We start from the raw sequence: 17451 nt of genomic DNA, 5'->3' as shown, positions 1-17451 counted from the left end.
TCTAGCCGAGTGGGATCGGTATGTAGACATTATTGATTTTTAATTTACAGGTATTTATGTTCAAAATTCGAAGGTCGGTGATGTTAAAATATTTTTTTTTTAATTAGATACGGATTCTTGTTTTCCAATAACGTTTCTCAAAAAAAAAAAAAATCGGTTTGACACATTAATTATAAGTGTCGATTTTAAACATAAGATCATGACAGAAATCAAATCTGATAACTTGCAGAATTAACTATATTTTGAATCGTTGACAAAAAAAAATAAAAATTAGCGCCTTATTGTAATTGAAAAAAAAAAATATATATATATATATCTTGCTGACTGAAAATCAATCTTCAAAGCTACCATTTTCCAATTTTCTACATTGCACTCTTGGCTAAGGAGAACAGTAGTCTTGCAGCTAAATTAAATGTTACTTGACATATTTGACAGTTGCTTATGAATTATCTTCGTTTTAGAAGGTCTCTTCGGCGAGGAAGAAGTCTTGAGTATTTTTTTTTTTTTTGCGTTTAACATTCCTTCTGTCTACAGAAGCATCCGGAAGTTATTTTTTCACTATGAGTTGTAATATTTTTTTTACAAGATTCATAGGCTATATTGTTTTTATGTGGTCGGACCACTGTGCGATGGCCGGCTGTGGGAAATAATAGACTTGTACTACAAAAATAAAATGAAAAATCATATCAACATAATATTAATAGTTGGTTACCCGTTTAATACTTTATTATTAGTTGTACATCACGAACTAAGTGTATGTCTTATGTATGTACTAGTTATATAATGGTACGGATAAAGAGAACACTTTTCTATGTCAGTATGGTCAATAATAATTGAATGGATTAATGCTAAAAGTGTTTGTCCACGCTAACTTGTGTGGTAACTAATTTTAGTTTGCAGTTCACTGTTAATCAAAATGGCTCTATAGTAGTTTAATAAGAAAGTTAGAACAAACAATAGCGGAAAGTGGTACAAATTTCCACAAGCTACTCCACGCACATAACCCTTTTACCCTAGAAGAACCTAACCAGACATTTCTGAGGTTATGACCTGAGACAAGATAGATAAACTGAATTATTTTTGCAGAATTCAATATTCTGATAATTTTGCCAGGCTTCTTTTAGGTCTAAATGTGTGTTTCTTGTACCACCGAAATGGCTTTTGTTTGCTGTAAAAATTTGTGTATAAGTGAAAAATTAACCTGAACATAAATTGACACTTTTTCTGTAAATATTGCCCACATTAAACCCATTAAGTATGTTATTGGTGTTGTGATTGCTGTTGTATTGTTAATATTATTATTATTATGGTTGTAACTGGAAGATAGGAGAGATAGTTAATGGTTATTACTAGGTATCTGTAAGCCGCTCCCTGTAACATTGCGGTTCGAAGCCACGTTTTAATTATTAGACTGCATTGCCGAAAAACTCGTTTCACGAGTGGAGGAACTGATTTATTGGAATAGTTAAAGCAACATACTTTTACCGTCAGGGGTCTTCAAACCTTACACGTTAAGTATTTTTATTCCTACGATAAATCAACTCACATACAACATCCCATGTGACAGTCGACCTGTCTTAAGGTATATAGACTGCGGCCAGAGTTGGAAATTATTTAAGTCATCTTTTGAATAAAAGTTGGTTATTCACACAACCCTGAAAAAAACCACACGCGAGTATACTGATTAAATCAACCCTTAAATGGTCACTGTGTGAAATACTTGTGTATTTTCATTTAGGTGACACCTAGAATCCAAAAAAGTGATAAAAATGTATCATCATATCATTGTATAATATTTTATGGTTAGTTGTTATCGAAACAAGCGAGACCAAAAGCCAGATACTAGAAAATCACAATTAATAGTACTGAAATAGCTATTTTATTTTGTGCATCAGACAAGCCACAAAATCCAGTTACTAATCAAGTAGTTTTTAGGTGAAACAAAAAAACAATACTCGAGATAAAAATGTCTTATTTATATTTAAAAGTAAGAGAGAGATAACAGATTTCTGTTATCTTATACATGTTTTTTACATACTACTCAAGTTTTTAAACAGTACAGTACAGTAAACTATAATAAGTGTACAATTAAACAAATGAAAATCCTAATATTCTTAAAACAATAATTTTAACAAAGACAACGGTCACTCTCATATTGTGATATGTAATATGATAAGAAAAGATTAAATTATGCTATTGTTCATTGAAAAATTAGGCAAACATAATGGATATTAGACTTTGGTCGTATTTAAGTTTTTTTGGTTAAACGAAATCATACATAACATTATTGTTACATTGTAAAAAAAAAAATAACTTCTTAAATCACTAATTATTTCAGACGCGTATACTTACAAAAAGAGTTTATTTTTTAATCATGACTATTGGTCATGATTAGTTCTATAATTATGATATTATTGTATAATTTATTCGTTCTTAATGTTAACATTTTTATTCATAATTAATTACATATTTTGTAATTATTGTACGATTAAATAAATCATGTTTGAGGGGATTGCATGCGGTGTGTTTTTAAGTAGTTTTTTTATAGGCAAGAAATGCAATATTAATAAAAATAAAAAATGCCATGCAGCAAAGAAGGGTTAAGTAGTCGAAATTTTGTCCGGCTTTTCGGTCTAAAACTTAAAAACCACTGACCCCGTGCAATGTCCAAAGATAACTCATCTTGCCCGGTTGCACACCAAATTATTTACCACCGTGTAATAAACTAACTTAACTTTATCTTTTGTTAAATCAACATATCGTGTTGAATCGAATAAATGGTATCAGCAGTAGAGGAGTTAATATTATTATTGTCGTTATTATCATACAGGGTCTAATCAATGATAAATTTTGTCATTGATAAATGATAATGTACATTGATAACAAATTTGACTATACATACATTTTTACTCAGCGATAATTAACGACCCTGTTTAACTTATTGACGATTTAAAACATGCGACAGAATTAATTTTGACTCTAGTTGAAATGTTTTTATTCGTCGAGTGAACTTTTGAACTTTTGAACAACATAAAAAAAAGCCCATCTCTGTTACCGCGGTACCGGTAGCCGCTCTGTTACCGCAATCACCCTGTATTATTCGCCTGCTCCCACCGCGAGCGCGGCGTAGGGCGAAGAGGCGGTGGCGGCGGACAAGCGAACCGGTGCGGCGGCGGCGACAGACCACAGACAACTTTCGGGGCCGGTTCGGACTTCAGTTGCGACTTGCCTATGCCCGTGTGTGTGTGTGTATGTGATTGTGTCATCGTTTGTCCGATAACAGCTGTCGCCGCCGCCGCCGTCCATTTTTGACTTCCACAATAATATTAAAGTACCTAAATAATATTACTATAATATTATCTATTGATTATTCGAATTTAATTTTTAATCGTTCGCGTACTCATACTAATTGTCGTATATAATATAAGCTTAAAAAAAAAAAAAGTGATAATCATTTTTAACGATTTATTGCTCTATTAATAATAACGTTCCAATAACAATACAATCCAAACCATATACGGTCCGAATTTCCACGTTTTAATCGATATTATCATATTATATTTGAAACGTACTTAACTTTTTTTTTACAATTTTGTTTTTACAACTTTTCTGTTTTTCCGCAGGTCAACTATCACGAATACGGCGCTACTTTTTCCAAGGTAAGAACCACTTGCACACACTATTTTTTAGCTGATAATATTACCTATTATTATTATTCGCATTATTGTATAGATATTAGATTATTGTTATTAAATTTTGTATCCTTATACGGATAGGTTTGCGCCGTGTCGTCCGTTTGGCGCATTCGGTTTTCCCCTCCACCGTTACTTACTTTTTTTTTTTTTTGACGATTGTTCCCAAACCGTTGGTGTTATCATTCGTCGTCACCAAGTATTAGCATTACCGTTTACCACCACCGCGCATATTATTATACACACCAACAATACACATTAATAATAATTGTAATACCTATATTTATATATTTTTATTTTATATATTCGCCATTATCGTCGTCTCGGCCGTCGTCGACCGACGCCGACCTCTTGTGTTATTATCATTATCGTCATCATCATCAATTGTAATAGTATAGTACTCGATAATTATTGCTGTTGACGACGATTACCACCGTCGCTTATTATAATAATAGTAATAATAATAATGATACGCGCCGTTCGTGTATAATAATAATATTAAAATAGCGTTTAACGACCGTTCGTTTATCATTTGGTTTTTAACGTGGCACACGAATAATATATTGTTGTTAAACACAATTTCCATCATCCGAGTTGAACCGTTTGAATGTGTGAATTCGTTTGGGGTTTTGTCGACAATATATTATTATAAAATAAAAATTTTTCACGGGCGTGAAAAGGAAAAAAAATGCGTCCACCGGTTAAGTCAACGATGACCGCCCGCCCGCCATGATTAGCAGCGGCAGCTGCCGTTGTTGCCGTTATCAGTTGCTGTTATCAGCAAAAACCGTTCGCCGTCAAACCCATTAAACACCGTGTTGGTGCTTATCGTGTGTGTTTGTATTATACTACGTGTAGTATATTAAATTATAAGTCTATGGTCTATTGTGTATGTACAACAAGTGCAGCCTAATCTTGGAGACAATAATATTATTACACTGTACAGGGTGATCGGTAAACTATGTCTCCGTCGATATCGGATTTTGTTAATCGAGCAGTGTCATCTTTACCCCTTAAGGGCACGTGGGGCCTACACGGCCTAAGACGGTCCTGTAAACGAGTCCAACATATAAAAGAAAAGACTTGTCAAATTTAGTCCCGCCTAAAAAATGAAATACTCCAAACCCATTTGCATTGCCCGGGAGACATTGCGTGGAGGAGTGCTAGAAGGTCTGCCCAAAAACATGTTTGTCATTTAGTGTTAAATATTTTAACGACAGACTTAATAGAAGTTATATATGTTATCTTAATCTTATAAATAATTAAGCGGCCTCGCGACTGTGATTTATTTAGAGGCTTCGTATAGGCGACTTTTTTCTAAAACTTAACATTTACTTAACTAAAATTTGTAAACATAATATGCGTTAAAGGCAACGGAAAATGCTATTTACTAAGGGGCAAAGGATAGGCAATATTTGACATAAATTTATTTAGCAGCCATTTTTCATATGCCGACTAATTTTAAGGAGAAAAATGATTAAGTTTTTCTAGCTATAATAATTTTAAAGTTATTTTTCTCCGAGTTATAGCGAAAGTTTGATAAAAAAATGGCTTTCGTAGAAGTCATTTTCTAACGTATCTATTGAACGGATTTCAATTTTTCTTTTTCTTATGTGAAGCTCTTACTATTTATTCTGTGGGGGCTAAAAGGCCGATTTTTGATTTAGCAATTAGAAAACTAGTCAGATTTATTAGAAAAAAACTTTAAAAAAAAGTAAAAACGTAAATGCTTATATAGCTTTTTTGAAAACAAAAATAAAAAATTGGTCTTTTAATCCCTATAGAAAAGATGTTTAACTATATCGGACTTCATTGGGAACACAGGACCATGGAAATGACAACAAATGCAAGTCTGGTAGTATTATTATTACTAGACTTGATTTAGATTCATTTTTAAATATCATTTATACATATTTAAAGACCAAGTCCAACGTTAGATTTTTTTTTAAATTTTTATGCAATCGAAATTTGCAACCATTAAAAATAAAAACAGTTTCGCTACGTTTATTACGGCCAGGGTTTGATTTACCTACACCAGTCGCAGTAATGTATTATCTTAAAAGGTATTGGAATTTTTTTTAATATTATTTTTTTTTATACTTAAATTTTTATCAGGTAGCTCGAATTTTGACTCGTCGACGACCGGTTTTGAGTTATTACTTTTAAAGTTGTTATTAACGTTTAAAAGTAAATATCCAAAACTGGTTATTAAGACCGGTAGATCATTTCTGAACAATCAACAATAGCAATTTAAAATGTCTAATATCTTCTAAGGCGTTGACTGGGCCGTGAGTAACCAATCACCCTGTATAGCGAGATAAAGAGAGGCCGACCAACCAGTCGCTTTATACAGGGTGATTCATTAGCGAAAAAACATTCGTTTCCCCTATTAAAAATTGAATTTAATAATTTTAGATAACTAATTAAACATTTACATTAGGTCTTTCAATCAAGCGGCAGGCTATATATTTATATTGAGGTTTAACTTCTTGACATTAGTCTTTTTGATCAAATAATTTTTTCATTTTAAGTACTCGGTAGAAAAAGAATTACTATTATTATTACTTAAAAACAATTTTTTCTAAATATTCTTGTTTTTTTTTTTTAATACCTAGGAATATTTTTTCGTCGTGTATATATTATTTTATTTTCTTCATAAAGTGTAAAACAACTGTTGATCATTTAACAAGGCTAAATCTAGTCCAATGGTGGACAAATAACTTAAATGAAATTAAATGTATGTTGAAATACTAAAAGAGAGTTGTAGGGGGATGAAACTTGATACTAGTCGGTTATACAGGGCGATCACTAATATTCTCTTGAAATTATCAAAGACGCGTAGGTGTTCCTTTTTTTTTTTGAGACATTTTGGTATATATTAATTTACAATATTCAAATTTTTATTTTTTATTGGGTGGGTGGTAAGGTCTTAAATTTCCACTCCTCTTGATTAAAAAAAAAAACAAGCGAAGTCGTCCATCACGAGTAAAATACAAATAGTTATTTTATTTTTTCAATAACGATGAAAAATATTGGCACTTCTTTAATGTAAAAATGTATAAGTATTTTTTAGTGCGTACACATGATGCACGATGCTCATATTATGTGAAAACTTATTGGTCTAAAAATTACACTAAAGGTAGATTCAAAAGGGAGCTACAAAATTCAGCCTACCAGTCGACTACCGGCTGTTAATTTTTTTGCTTCTCATCAGCTATCTCTCTCTCTCTCTCTTTTTCCAAAAATTTTCTCACCCTCGGTTTTTTGTATTATTAATATATGTATTGCATTAAAATGCGAGCACGTCCTGGCGATATTAATAGAATATAATAATTTAATAATTATTAATACGGAATTGTCAGTGGGGCGTTTATTAAATTCCAGTGCTCGTCTCTCCGGCGTTCGTGGGTCCTCGGACGTGATCGATCGATCAGGCCAAAGATATAGATGGTCGGCAGGTGATAATATAGTCTTGTGTCATCGTATTGGAATTCGCAATGGAAACCGACTGTTTGGTGTTATTGAGTTCCCGTTTAGACCCCGAAAATGGACACACGGAGCAGACATTTAATTAGACATACTCATTCTTGTTCGTCCTGGCGCTATTTCATAGTATAATAAAAATGGGTTAGGCCAACCAAATCCTCTAACTTTTGCCGCATTCGTCTAGAGAATATTATGTTTAATGCGTTTTCTACGCTTTATTAAATTTGTAAAATTTACAAAGGGCTCCGCCTGTATGTGGTGTTTCGTGATAAACCGTATAGATATGATATGGCATAACATCATTTTTTCTGAAATACACAGCAAAAAGGATTTGCTAATTTTGTATTTAAAAAAAATATATGAGTAATACCGTTTTTAATTGATTTTGGCTTGCTAAACAAAAGAGTAACAAAACAAAAAAAAAAGGAGTTCAAATGTATTGTTTTTACGAAAAAGGGTTTTTTTCTAAATTCACTTAATTGTGTTACTTTAGGATCTTTTTAGTGTGAAATAGCTTAGCTTCAGTTTTATTGGGATTCGTCCACTTCTAACTTCAAAGCTTAGTTTAGTTGTATTGTGCATTAAATATGTAATGTTTAAACGCTAATAATAATGTAGATACATTATTATTGTTAAGGTTAAATCACGGATAAAAAGAAATCAGAATGGACGGTTTCAATGTAAGCAAAAAAGTGGCGGCCATGTTCTAAACCTGCTAAAATCATAATAAATTGCATCCGTCTACAACTAAAAATAATAATGTTTAGATATAATTTATTATGTCTGTAGCAGGTTTACAACATGGCCGCTCCGTTTTCGTGTGATAAGTATTTTCATCATCTCCACTCAATTTATTAAGTCTTCGAGTATAGGTAATTTATCTACTTAGATAAATTCAAAATTAATGGGGGGTGGGGGTTATTTTTTTTTCATTTTATCACGGCGCAGCGAACTTATATCAACTATGTTTGTCTAATAAAAACATAGTTCTCAGTTTTATAACAACATTTCTAGGGGTTTTCAATGAATAAATAACGAAACCAACAGTGTATCTATCAAAGAGATTTACAAAAAAAAACATAATAGCCAATTCATTGATCCGATTAAGCAGCATAATATTATTATGTTTTTTCTATTTTTTAGCCAAAGCCCTTATAAGCCGTTTCGGTTACAAGCTTTGTCACAAAAAAAAACAACCGAACTTAATCCTTTTTACCGGAGGTCGGTGCTATTATAAATCCCATATCCTAACCCACCGGGAAAACGGCTAATCGAGTAATATGGTTTTTTGCAAACAAAAAAAAATCTTCCTGTAAGCCCACCGCGGTTACTGTTATTATTATTTTTTAGCATCGGCGAGTAGCTTGGAAGGCATTGTTTTTTTTACAATGATGCCTTTTTATTTTGTATCTAAAAAAAAATATATATTTTTGTATTAAAAATTTTGAAATGTTCAAACATGCGCGGTTGTGCAGACTGAGTATGACTCACTGAATTTTGATTTTAGAGTAAATAAGCCCCCATTATAAAAAAAAAAGAGGACAATATTATCCGGAGGGCTCTGCGATGCGTTTTTGTTTCCATTATTCCAAGTGACTTTTGAAATAATAATTTTTCTTTTAAACGTAACGAGGGCACTTCCGGTATATTGTGCTCCTCTTTTAGTTTAACGACAGTCGCTTTTACTCTAAACCCAAAATCAAGTGAGTTCCACTAGGTCTGCGTATTGGACATGTGTTTACCAAGCTAAAAATCACCGGCACGACGCCCTCCTATAAGGGGACATTATTGACAATGTTTCTAAATATGGCCATAATTACAGCACAGCCCCACTTTGCTGGGTTTTCGTATGAGTTTTAGACAATTGTTATTTTTAAAATACCATACTTGGTTCAAACCGATCTAGTATTGTCTGTACCAATTTACCAAATTTAACCAGCGCTAGATCTTACTTTTCTACTACTCTATGCTTATGTTTACACTACTTACACTTCCAGACTTCCATCACTCAAGTGTTAAAACCCTATAACCTAAGATGTTTTATATAATACCTTATGTGATAATGTGGTGTAACATTATCTTAACTTTTTAGTGTGATAATAATTTGCTAAAAACTCGGACTGGTCAAATGTCAGGTATAATAATCATTTCCATAGACCGGTTACCCCCCTACCCATATTTGCTTTGTCCCCACTATATGCCCGGATCCCACTGTACTGGTTTCTTTTAAATTTTAATTTTATGCACAAAGTATCTTAATACCGATTACCCACGGGACAACCGCTACGACCCTTGCTGGTAGTTTTTCCCATTAAAAAACGTCCTACTGTCCAGTATACTTGTACAATGTAAATATTCGAATTTATCCTTTGGCAACTCCGTCCACTCTGTGTATACAATACACACAATGACGTCGTCTCGGTCAACACTGGAAGAAAACGATTTTTTTGCAACAAAAAAAAGAAAACTCAACCCGGTCCTTTGTACGGCGAGTCTTTTTTGGTTAAATAATAATGTTTATCCTGTCGGGCCGACTTGGTCGAGGAGATCGGGTGTGTGTGTGTGTGTGTACCTTCGCCCACGTTTAAGCGATAAAAACGCATTAAACTCGGACGCAAACAAAATTAACGCACACGCAGAGCTCGTCCGGGAAGAGGCGATAGGGGTTTCGGGGATAAAAAGGGATAGACCGTCAAAGCAACAGGGACCCCGGCAGAGTTAATGGCGTGGGCGTCTGGCGGTGTACATACATATACACCGAGGCTCTCCCACACTATACGGCTCACACGAATTCATAATATTCTATATACAATACTTGCACATATTATACACACATGCACACGCCCACGAGGGTTTCGGACGTCATAGTTCTTGGGCGCTACCACCACCCTCGGGTAACAAAAAGGGGGGGAGGGGGTGGAGGGAAAAATCAATCCCACTTTATCCTCGCGTTTGGCGTCATACCCCAACCGCAAGACCGCTTGTACATAACATAATATCATACCTAATAACCCTGGCCTATAGTCTATAATATATGTGACAACAGACGGTCTATCTTTAAAGCTAGACTTTGTTAAACATCATTGTTTTCTAAACACCCTAATTAAACCGTTATTAAGAGAATCGCACGCGGTCTCTGTTTTTATGGACAGTATTTAAAGAAAAAAGAGGTTTTAATGAAAACGTCGACCATGTCAATTAATTTACCAGTTTCGAGGTATTACTTTTCGTTTAATAATTTGTTCTACGAGTAAAAACCATTTTCCCATTTTCGAAACAAAATAGCCAGACAGGATTGTCCAATTTCAATTCTGTACAGAGATTCGAGTTATTTGGCTACTTGTTATGTAGGAAGCCGATTTTCGTTTAAAAATTTCAGATACTTGTATTTAAATATAATAAAATTTGCAATTTTTTCTTTATTAAAACCCAATTTTTTACTTAAAAAAAAATCAAAAATCTGTTTCCTACATAACCTAGTAAAGTTGCCAAAGAATTCGTATATCTTTACAGAATTGAAATCGGACCATCCTAAGTATTTCAAGGCGAAATCGGAGCACGAGTCTCTCAAGTGAATCGACTCAATTAAATTCCTAATCTAGAAATAGCGCCACTGAGTGCAATTGTCTTCTATCATAAGTTGTGCACTTCAATCACATACACTTGTTATACGATTTGCAACAGATTGTAAAAATCATTATTAGTCACCACCTTTAATTTGATTATAATATATTTTTCAATAATAAAACTCCATCACTTATATTATGTGTGTATTAAGTTACCGAAAATAAGTTACCGTCGACGACCAGTTTTGTATAAATCCTTTTTTAGTGATTATAACGTTCAAGTTCAGGCTATTGGATAAAATATAATATTACAGTCCATATCTCGTCCATAGACTATTTAACCTTTAAACGAGCTAACACGATAAGTAGTTGTATCCATAACTGGTTATCGATCAGTGATTATTTACTTAACATCATTCTGCTTTACATAGATAAATCCTATTGCATAGGTTACTTTTTTAAACGTCACCGTTTAATATTACCCTTTCGAGTGATATTTTCAACTCGAGAAAATATAATTTAATTCATTTTTTTTTTTATCGTTCAATAATTGAATAGTTTATTTGAAAAACGGAATAATTTGTCTCTTAAAAGTCAACCCAATATTTAAATATAACTTTTGATCATTAAAATACATAAAAACATATTTTTTTTTAGTTAGAAAAAAATTACTTTAATTTCAATTCCGAATAACCCTATAGTGTTGGGCGGTTCGTTCGCACTGAATAGGTATAACACACGACAGAGAAGATTCCGTTTTCTTTTTCTTTTTTCTCGGTGATAAATAATGGTCGAAAGATTGTTATCCGTCCGACGAACAACGTGCGGCAATCTTATTTGATTTTCTTTTAGTTTCTTGATATTCTCTGCGGGCCCCACCCGAGTGATCCGTCTAGGTTAACAAACCCTAAGGCGACAATCCCAGGAACCTCTCATGCGGGTCGTCTCCCTCTTTTGCCAGGGGAGATGACCAAAAAAAAAAAAACCCACTACCATCGGTCTTTCCCGTCAATCGGTTAACGGTTTTTTTTTTTTGACCAAATCCTGAAATCTAACAGAAGCGGAAACAGGTGTCGGAAAGGGATAGAGGAGAAAGTCTACAAATTACCGCGCCTATTAATCTTCATTATTATTATTCGATAAACCCGGAATTGTTTATGAAACGAGAACGTGCGTTGGCCGTTTAATTTTCTTACCAATAGAAAACCTATTAAAAGGACAAGCAAAAACATATTAAATTGTAACAAACCGATTTCAGATTTGAATTTAGCCCCTAAAAGTCTATTTGAATTTCAAGTTGAAAACTTAAGACATTAAAATAATTACAGAACTGTTTAATAGCAGACTAAACATTTTGAAAACAAGTCAAATTAATTTTTAAAAAAATGAGTGAGGGTTATTCTTTGAAAAAAAAACAAGAAACTATCATTTACTTTTTTCCGCCATATGTGGTAGGAACTTTTAAAAAAAATGTTTGTTTAGTTTTAGGACTTCGAGTTTAAAATTACTTTAACTCAGTAGAATCATTTTTTTTTAATCTGTTAAAAACAGGACAAATTATTGGGAAAAAAGTAATTGTATAACAACAAATTATATAAATTTACATCGTTTTTGATATTTTTAACTTTTACTGTTAAATTTGTATGACCGTTGATTATAATATATTGCACAATATACACTCAATGGTGTAACTATTTAGTAGTTATGATTATTTTCAAAGATCTACATTATCTATTGAAAACTCACAAGTAACTAATCATAACCTCGTGTCATACACGAAAACATGTCATATATTTATAATTTTTAAAACTAAAAGTTGATATATTGCAAATAACAATTATAAATAATATCTTAAGTAAAATTTATAATCAAATTCAATTATTTTCTGACGACTCAGTCTCGCTGTTATTTGGTAAATTCCATTTTATGTGGTACGATAATACATTTTTTATTTTCCAAAATAATTTTCATAAACTTTCTTTTCTGTACATCCCGAATCAGAGTATACATAGAATAATCAGAATATCTATTGTAAACTTCTTAAATACAAAATACTGTTATCATATTGCCACTTATCATACCAATCACACCTTTACCGTCCCAATATTATGTTCCATACTCAATACTTACTACTTTTTTTCTCATTGAGAACGGTATACTATTCTTGCGGTCCACGCAAAATACTACTTAAGTATTTTTTATGATTTTATTTTTTCAACGTGTGAGTAAATATTAAGAATTATTGTAACCAAAACTAAGAACTGTTTAAAGACTACTAGCCTTTACCGAACCCCAAACGGACTGATGAAAAATCGACTGCTTTGTTAGTGAAAAATAGGTACGACCGATTTAGAGATACAGACCGGCGGCGGTGGTAAAAAAAATTGAGAGAGATTACTCTTTTAGTGTATAAATTATAAATATATAATGAATTGTCTGTGAATCAGATGATGCTGTTTATTTTGTTTTCCGCGAATCTTCTCCCAAGGTCTGTATTGCAGCGCGTGCGTGGGTCCAACAAAGGCTATTGTACATATTAAATTTATGATATTAAAAATAATAATAATTTGAAAAAAAAAAATCATTTACTTCCTACTCGTTGACGTATAGTGGAAGGTATAATTTTAATTTTTACACACATATTTTTACACTCATTTAAAAAAATATATATATTTGAATATACAACACAGAACGTCGCGTTGTTTGTTTGATTAAATACTGTGTTATTTATATTTAAATGATAATACAATGCTGTTGATAATGATAATTATACATGTAAATAATATAATATTGTCAGAAGCCCGTGTTGTTATATCCGGCCACGGATTGCTTGCGTGATGCGATAACATACATAACAGTATATAAATAATAATAGTAGCATTAAAAAACTACTGTAATTTTTTGTACTTAAAAATATATTGCCACAATTTATCGAACAGGAATGTCAGACAATTTGCATTTTGTTTTATCCCCATTTGGTTTTTTCCACAGTGGACTTTTTTAAAAAAAATATTTATTTCATATTCGGTATGATAAGCTCTCAGTACAAGTTGAAGGTTAAAACAATTACCACCAGTTAAGGTTGACTTTTTTTTTTCCTATTGAAAATACAATAGAATAATATTGTGTCAATCTGTTCTTGTGGGTGACGCCAGAGCAGTTCAGGCCGAGGAAAACACTCCAACCAGATAAATCAATATTTAATACAATTTAGAGTTTAAGTAGATGAAAAAAGAAATTTCCAGTTCAAAATGGGGTTTTTCTTCTCTTATTTAAAAAAAAAAGTTTACATTTATTAATGGCTTACTCGTCACAGGTTCCTTTAGATAATGTATTAATTTATTCATTTTAATTTATCATCTATTGACAAGATAATATTAATTATTTGGAACGCAATAAATATATAAGGTAATACTATATTTAGTGTTTTTTTTATTGGGGTTCATTTATAATATATGTCTATGTTTTTTTCAGTAAAAAAAAATCTTGTTTTTTTATTATAATTTAGGCTTTAACAGCCAGATTATGCTTAAAATGTAATACGGGTGGTAGTATGTAAATGTTTACCGTGTAATGTGAGATTTTTACAATTTATGTATCAGGTTTATTAAAACATTTTCACACCATTTGTAAAGTGATAATATTTTTTTCATTTTAATTATAATTTTTTTTTATAAATCTCCAACACACTAATGGTCGTTGTCGTGTTCAAGTTGAAACCAGCTCGTTGTAGAAATGTATGGTGTTCACTCGAATCGGTTTGAACGTTTAAAACAATAACTATTAAATTAGACTTACATGGCATATAATAATTGTTGGGTTAGTCGTTTGTTCATTTTTTTTTTTTTTTTGGGACAATTATATGGAATAATTATGTTGATACGCGTAATTGCATTAAAACCGTGTAACGACTCGCAATTATATTTATTTTACAATAATTATAATGCCGTGCACTTACTTGTTATAAAATAGTATGTACGTTAATTATTATTCGGAATGTTATTTTTTAGTGTACAATTTTTGTAACACCAATACACAAGTATACATAATATATACAACCTAATGATTGTTTTTTTTTTATATACAGAGTGAATTTTTTTATCACGGACCACCCAATATCACACCGGGTTTAATTATTAATTAATTTTTTTTTTTGTTCATGTGTTTTTTTTATAATGTGATCTCAGTTTAATATATCCGGTATAATATCACATAATATATCCATATTATTTTTTATCAACATATATTTTTGATTTACAAAAACACGCTTTTTAAAAAATTACCTTAAATTAAATTAAATTCGTATGTTCGAGTTATATAAATCAGTTTTTTTTAACCTTATCAAACTCTGTCGTTACAAATCAATTACATATTTCTCGCGTTATGTTATAATATATATATATAACAACAATTAAGTGTGTTGGTTCGCACTTGTTGCTTCGACAAGGCTGTTAAAAAAAAAAAAAAATAAACAATTATAATAATAGTTATAGTAATTGTTTTAAAAAATACTATAACAATACACTTGTTCTTATGGGAATATTGGTGTGTACATGTAATAAATATATTATAGTTGTATATGTTGTCTAAAGCCCGTTCTAAGGCTTTATTTCCATTCAAAATGTGTATAGAATATTTATTATCTAAAAATTGTCTCAAATTCGATTTTCGAAGACTCTCACCCCCCCCCCCCACCCCAGCAGGGGTTGAAATTTTATTGGTTTTTATTTTCTAGGCGCAATTTTAAGACTTATGAGCTGAATTTAGACTGAAGATGGGTCTATTATATAGCTACAACTTCTAAGAAAAATGTTTAAATTTATATTTTGAAAACTATTTTGGGCTTAGATTCGCATAGCAGCGCTCGATTATGATGGGATTACATTCGGATTTAACAATTGCTTTGGCCTTTTATTTACCAGCTGACTTTTTATTTACCAATTTATACTGTACTTTGTTTAGACTGTGATGGTTTAGATTATACATGATTTGGAATGTGCTGGGGTTTAGACTTTGCTTGTCTTTGACTATGCCGAGTGAGACTGTGTTATTTTTATTTTATTTTTTGTTTTTCTTTAATAAATCTATGTAAATTTGGCTTTGATGTTTATTGAAACGCTCATTTTATAGTAAAATAGCTTAAAAAAAAATAGAAACAATGTATTAATAATGTACATAAAAATGTATGAATTTTTACAGTTAACAACTAGGCATGCCATTGTCGTTGTAGTGTACATAATATATCATATTATATAACATTAATATTGAACAATTTTCGCTTGCTTTTACTTGCCTTTGTCTATTGTTTATACCGTTTTTATTACGGTCCGGCTGACTTCGTCTTTTGATGGTCTCGAATCGAAAATGGACGATAGAAATTATTAATATCGCTGGAATTTTAAATGATAAAACCTGCACAGTATATGGTTTTGTGGTCGCTGAATTTTTTATTTGGACTTTTGGAATTTAATAAAACGTTCCTATTTTATTTCCTACAAAATTGCGAACGTTGCGTTACAAAAAATCATACTTTAATTAGTTTTAGTCGTACCAGTGCAAAGACCACAATAATATAATAATTTTATTTAACTTTAAAATGTCCTATAGTTTACATTAGTGTGGCGAATATTCGGATCTAGCTAAGTCATCGTCCTTTAAATAAATAATGGATTCATATTATCGGATTCGAATTTGTTGCCTTAAAAAATAATACTATTATCGCTTTCAATAAACGTTCTGACCATAGGCACAAACTTGGATTATAAAAAAATGAATCCGGAAAATTTGTCGATTCCAGATTCAAGTATCTGGCATAGTATCTATATAACTAATAATATAGTAAAATATTATAATTTAGTATCGGTTTAATTATCTAATCGGATTCTAGTCCCATTTCTAGTTTATATGTTATTTTTACTAAAAATTTACACAGGATTTCTACTTCAAAATAGTACACCACATGACTGTTTGATCAAATTATTTTCATTTTAAGACCTCGTCAGAAGAATAATTACTATTATTATTATTATGTAAAATGTGATCTCTTATCTTACCTATCTAGTCTATCGGTTAACAAACAATTTTTATCATTTTTTTAAAAACAATTTAGTAGCTAATAATTGTGTTTAATAAATAAAATTAAATATAAGTTCTTAATATTAGTTTAATATATGTTGTCATTATAAAATATCAAAAAGAGGGGTGCACAACTTTATACACACACACACAAGTGGGTTTAAAATAAAATATACAAAGTGATTCATTCAAATATAATGTAATCATTTTCTGTTAAAATAATTGCAATTTAGTAGTTTACTCATTTGGAGACACTCTAATTTATGTTTACAATATTAGACAATACTCAAAGTTTATATTCATTTTAATTTTCTCCGTTGTCGAAAACCAGCTGGGAATAATTACATTTTAAGTTATGAAAGTCTAAAAATGTCCTCAGTTTTCAACTGGTTAAACTGGTAAACATTTTCAGCTAATTATTTTTAATTTAGTACGTTTTTTTAATTCGTGTACTTTGCCATTTGAATTCCGAGTGTTGACAGAGCTCTGGAAAATACTATAACAGGCGAATATTTAGTAGTTTTATAATATTGTAAAATAACATAAACCAAGATGTTTTCAATCAGGAAAACCACAAAATATTTGTAATAATCATCTTAAGAACAATCGAGTGTGCTGTCCTCGATGAACCA

At 31.4% G+C, this 17451-nt stretch overlaps 1 protein-coding gene across 7 annotated transcripts in view; it reads left to right on the top strand.

The window, feature by feature from the left end:
* LOC126845342 (protein alan shepard) overlaps positions 1 to 17451 on the top strand; it is a 124199-nt gene that overhangs the window by 23628 nt on the left and 83120 nt on the right. For 6 of the 7 annotated variants that reach the window (XM_050584000.1, XM_050583998.1, XM_050583999.1 and 3 more), the window contains exon 4: positions 3624 to 3659. In XM_050584000.1, the coding sequence (XP_050439957.1) occupies positions 3624 to 3659 (36 nt within the window). Of the gene's footprint in view, positions 1 to 3223; positions 3332 to 3623; positions 3660 to 17451 lie in introns of those variants that run through there. The other variant, XM_050584002.1, reaches the window with a different exon arrangement.

This window comes from Adelges cooleyi, unplaced genomic scaffold (assembly GCF_023614345.1).
Source record: "Adelges cooleyi isolate 19-005CV unplaced genomic scaffold, UGA_ACOO_1.1 ACOO_flye_CR_arks_rails_tigmint_CR_PRNA_784, whole genome shotgun sequence".
Classification (NCBI taxonomy): Eukaryota; Metazoa; Arthropoda; class Insecta; order Hemiptera; family Adelgidae; genus Adelges; species Adelges cooleyi.
This window is presented reverse-complemented; position numbering and strand designations above follow the sequence as displayed.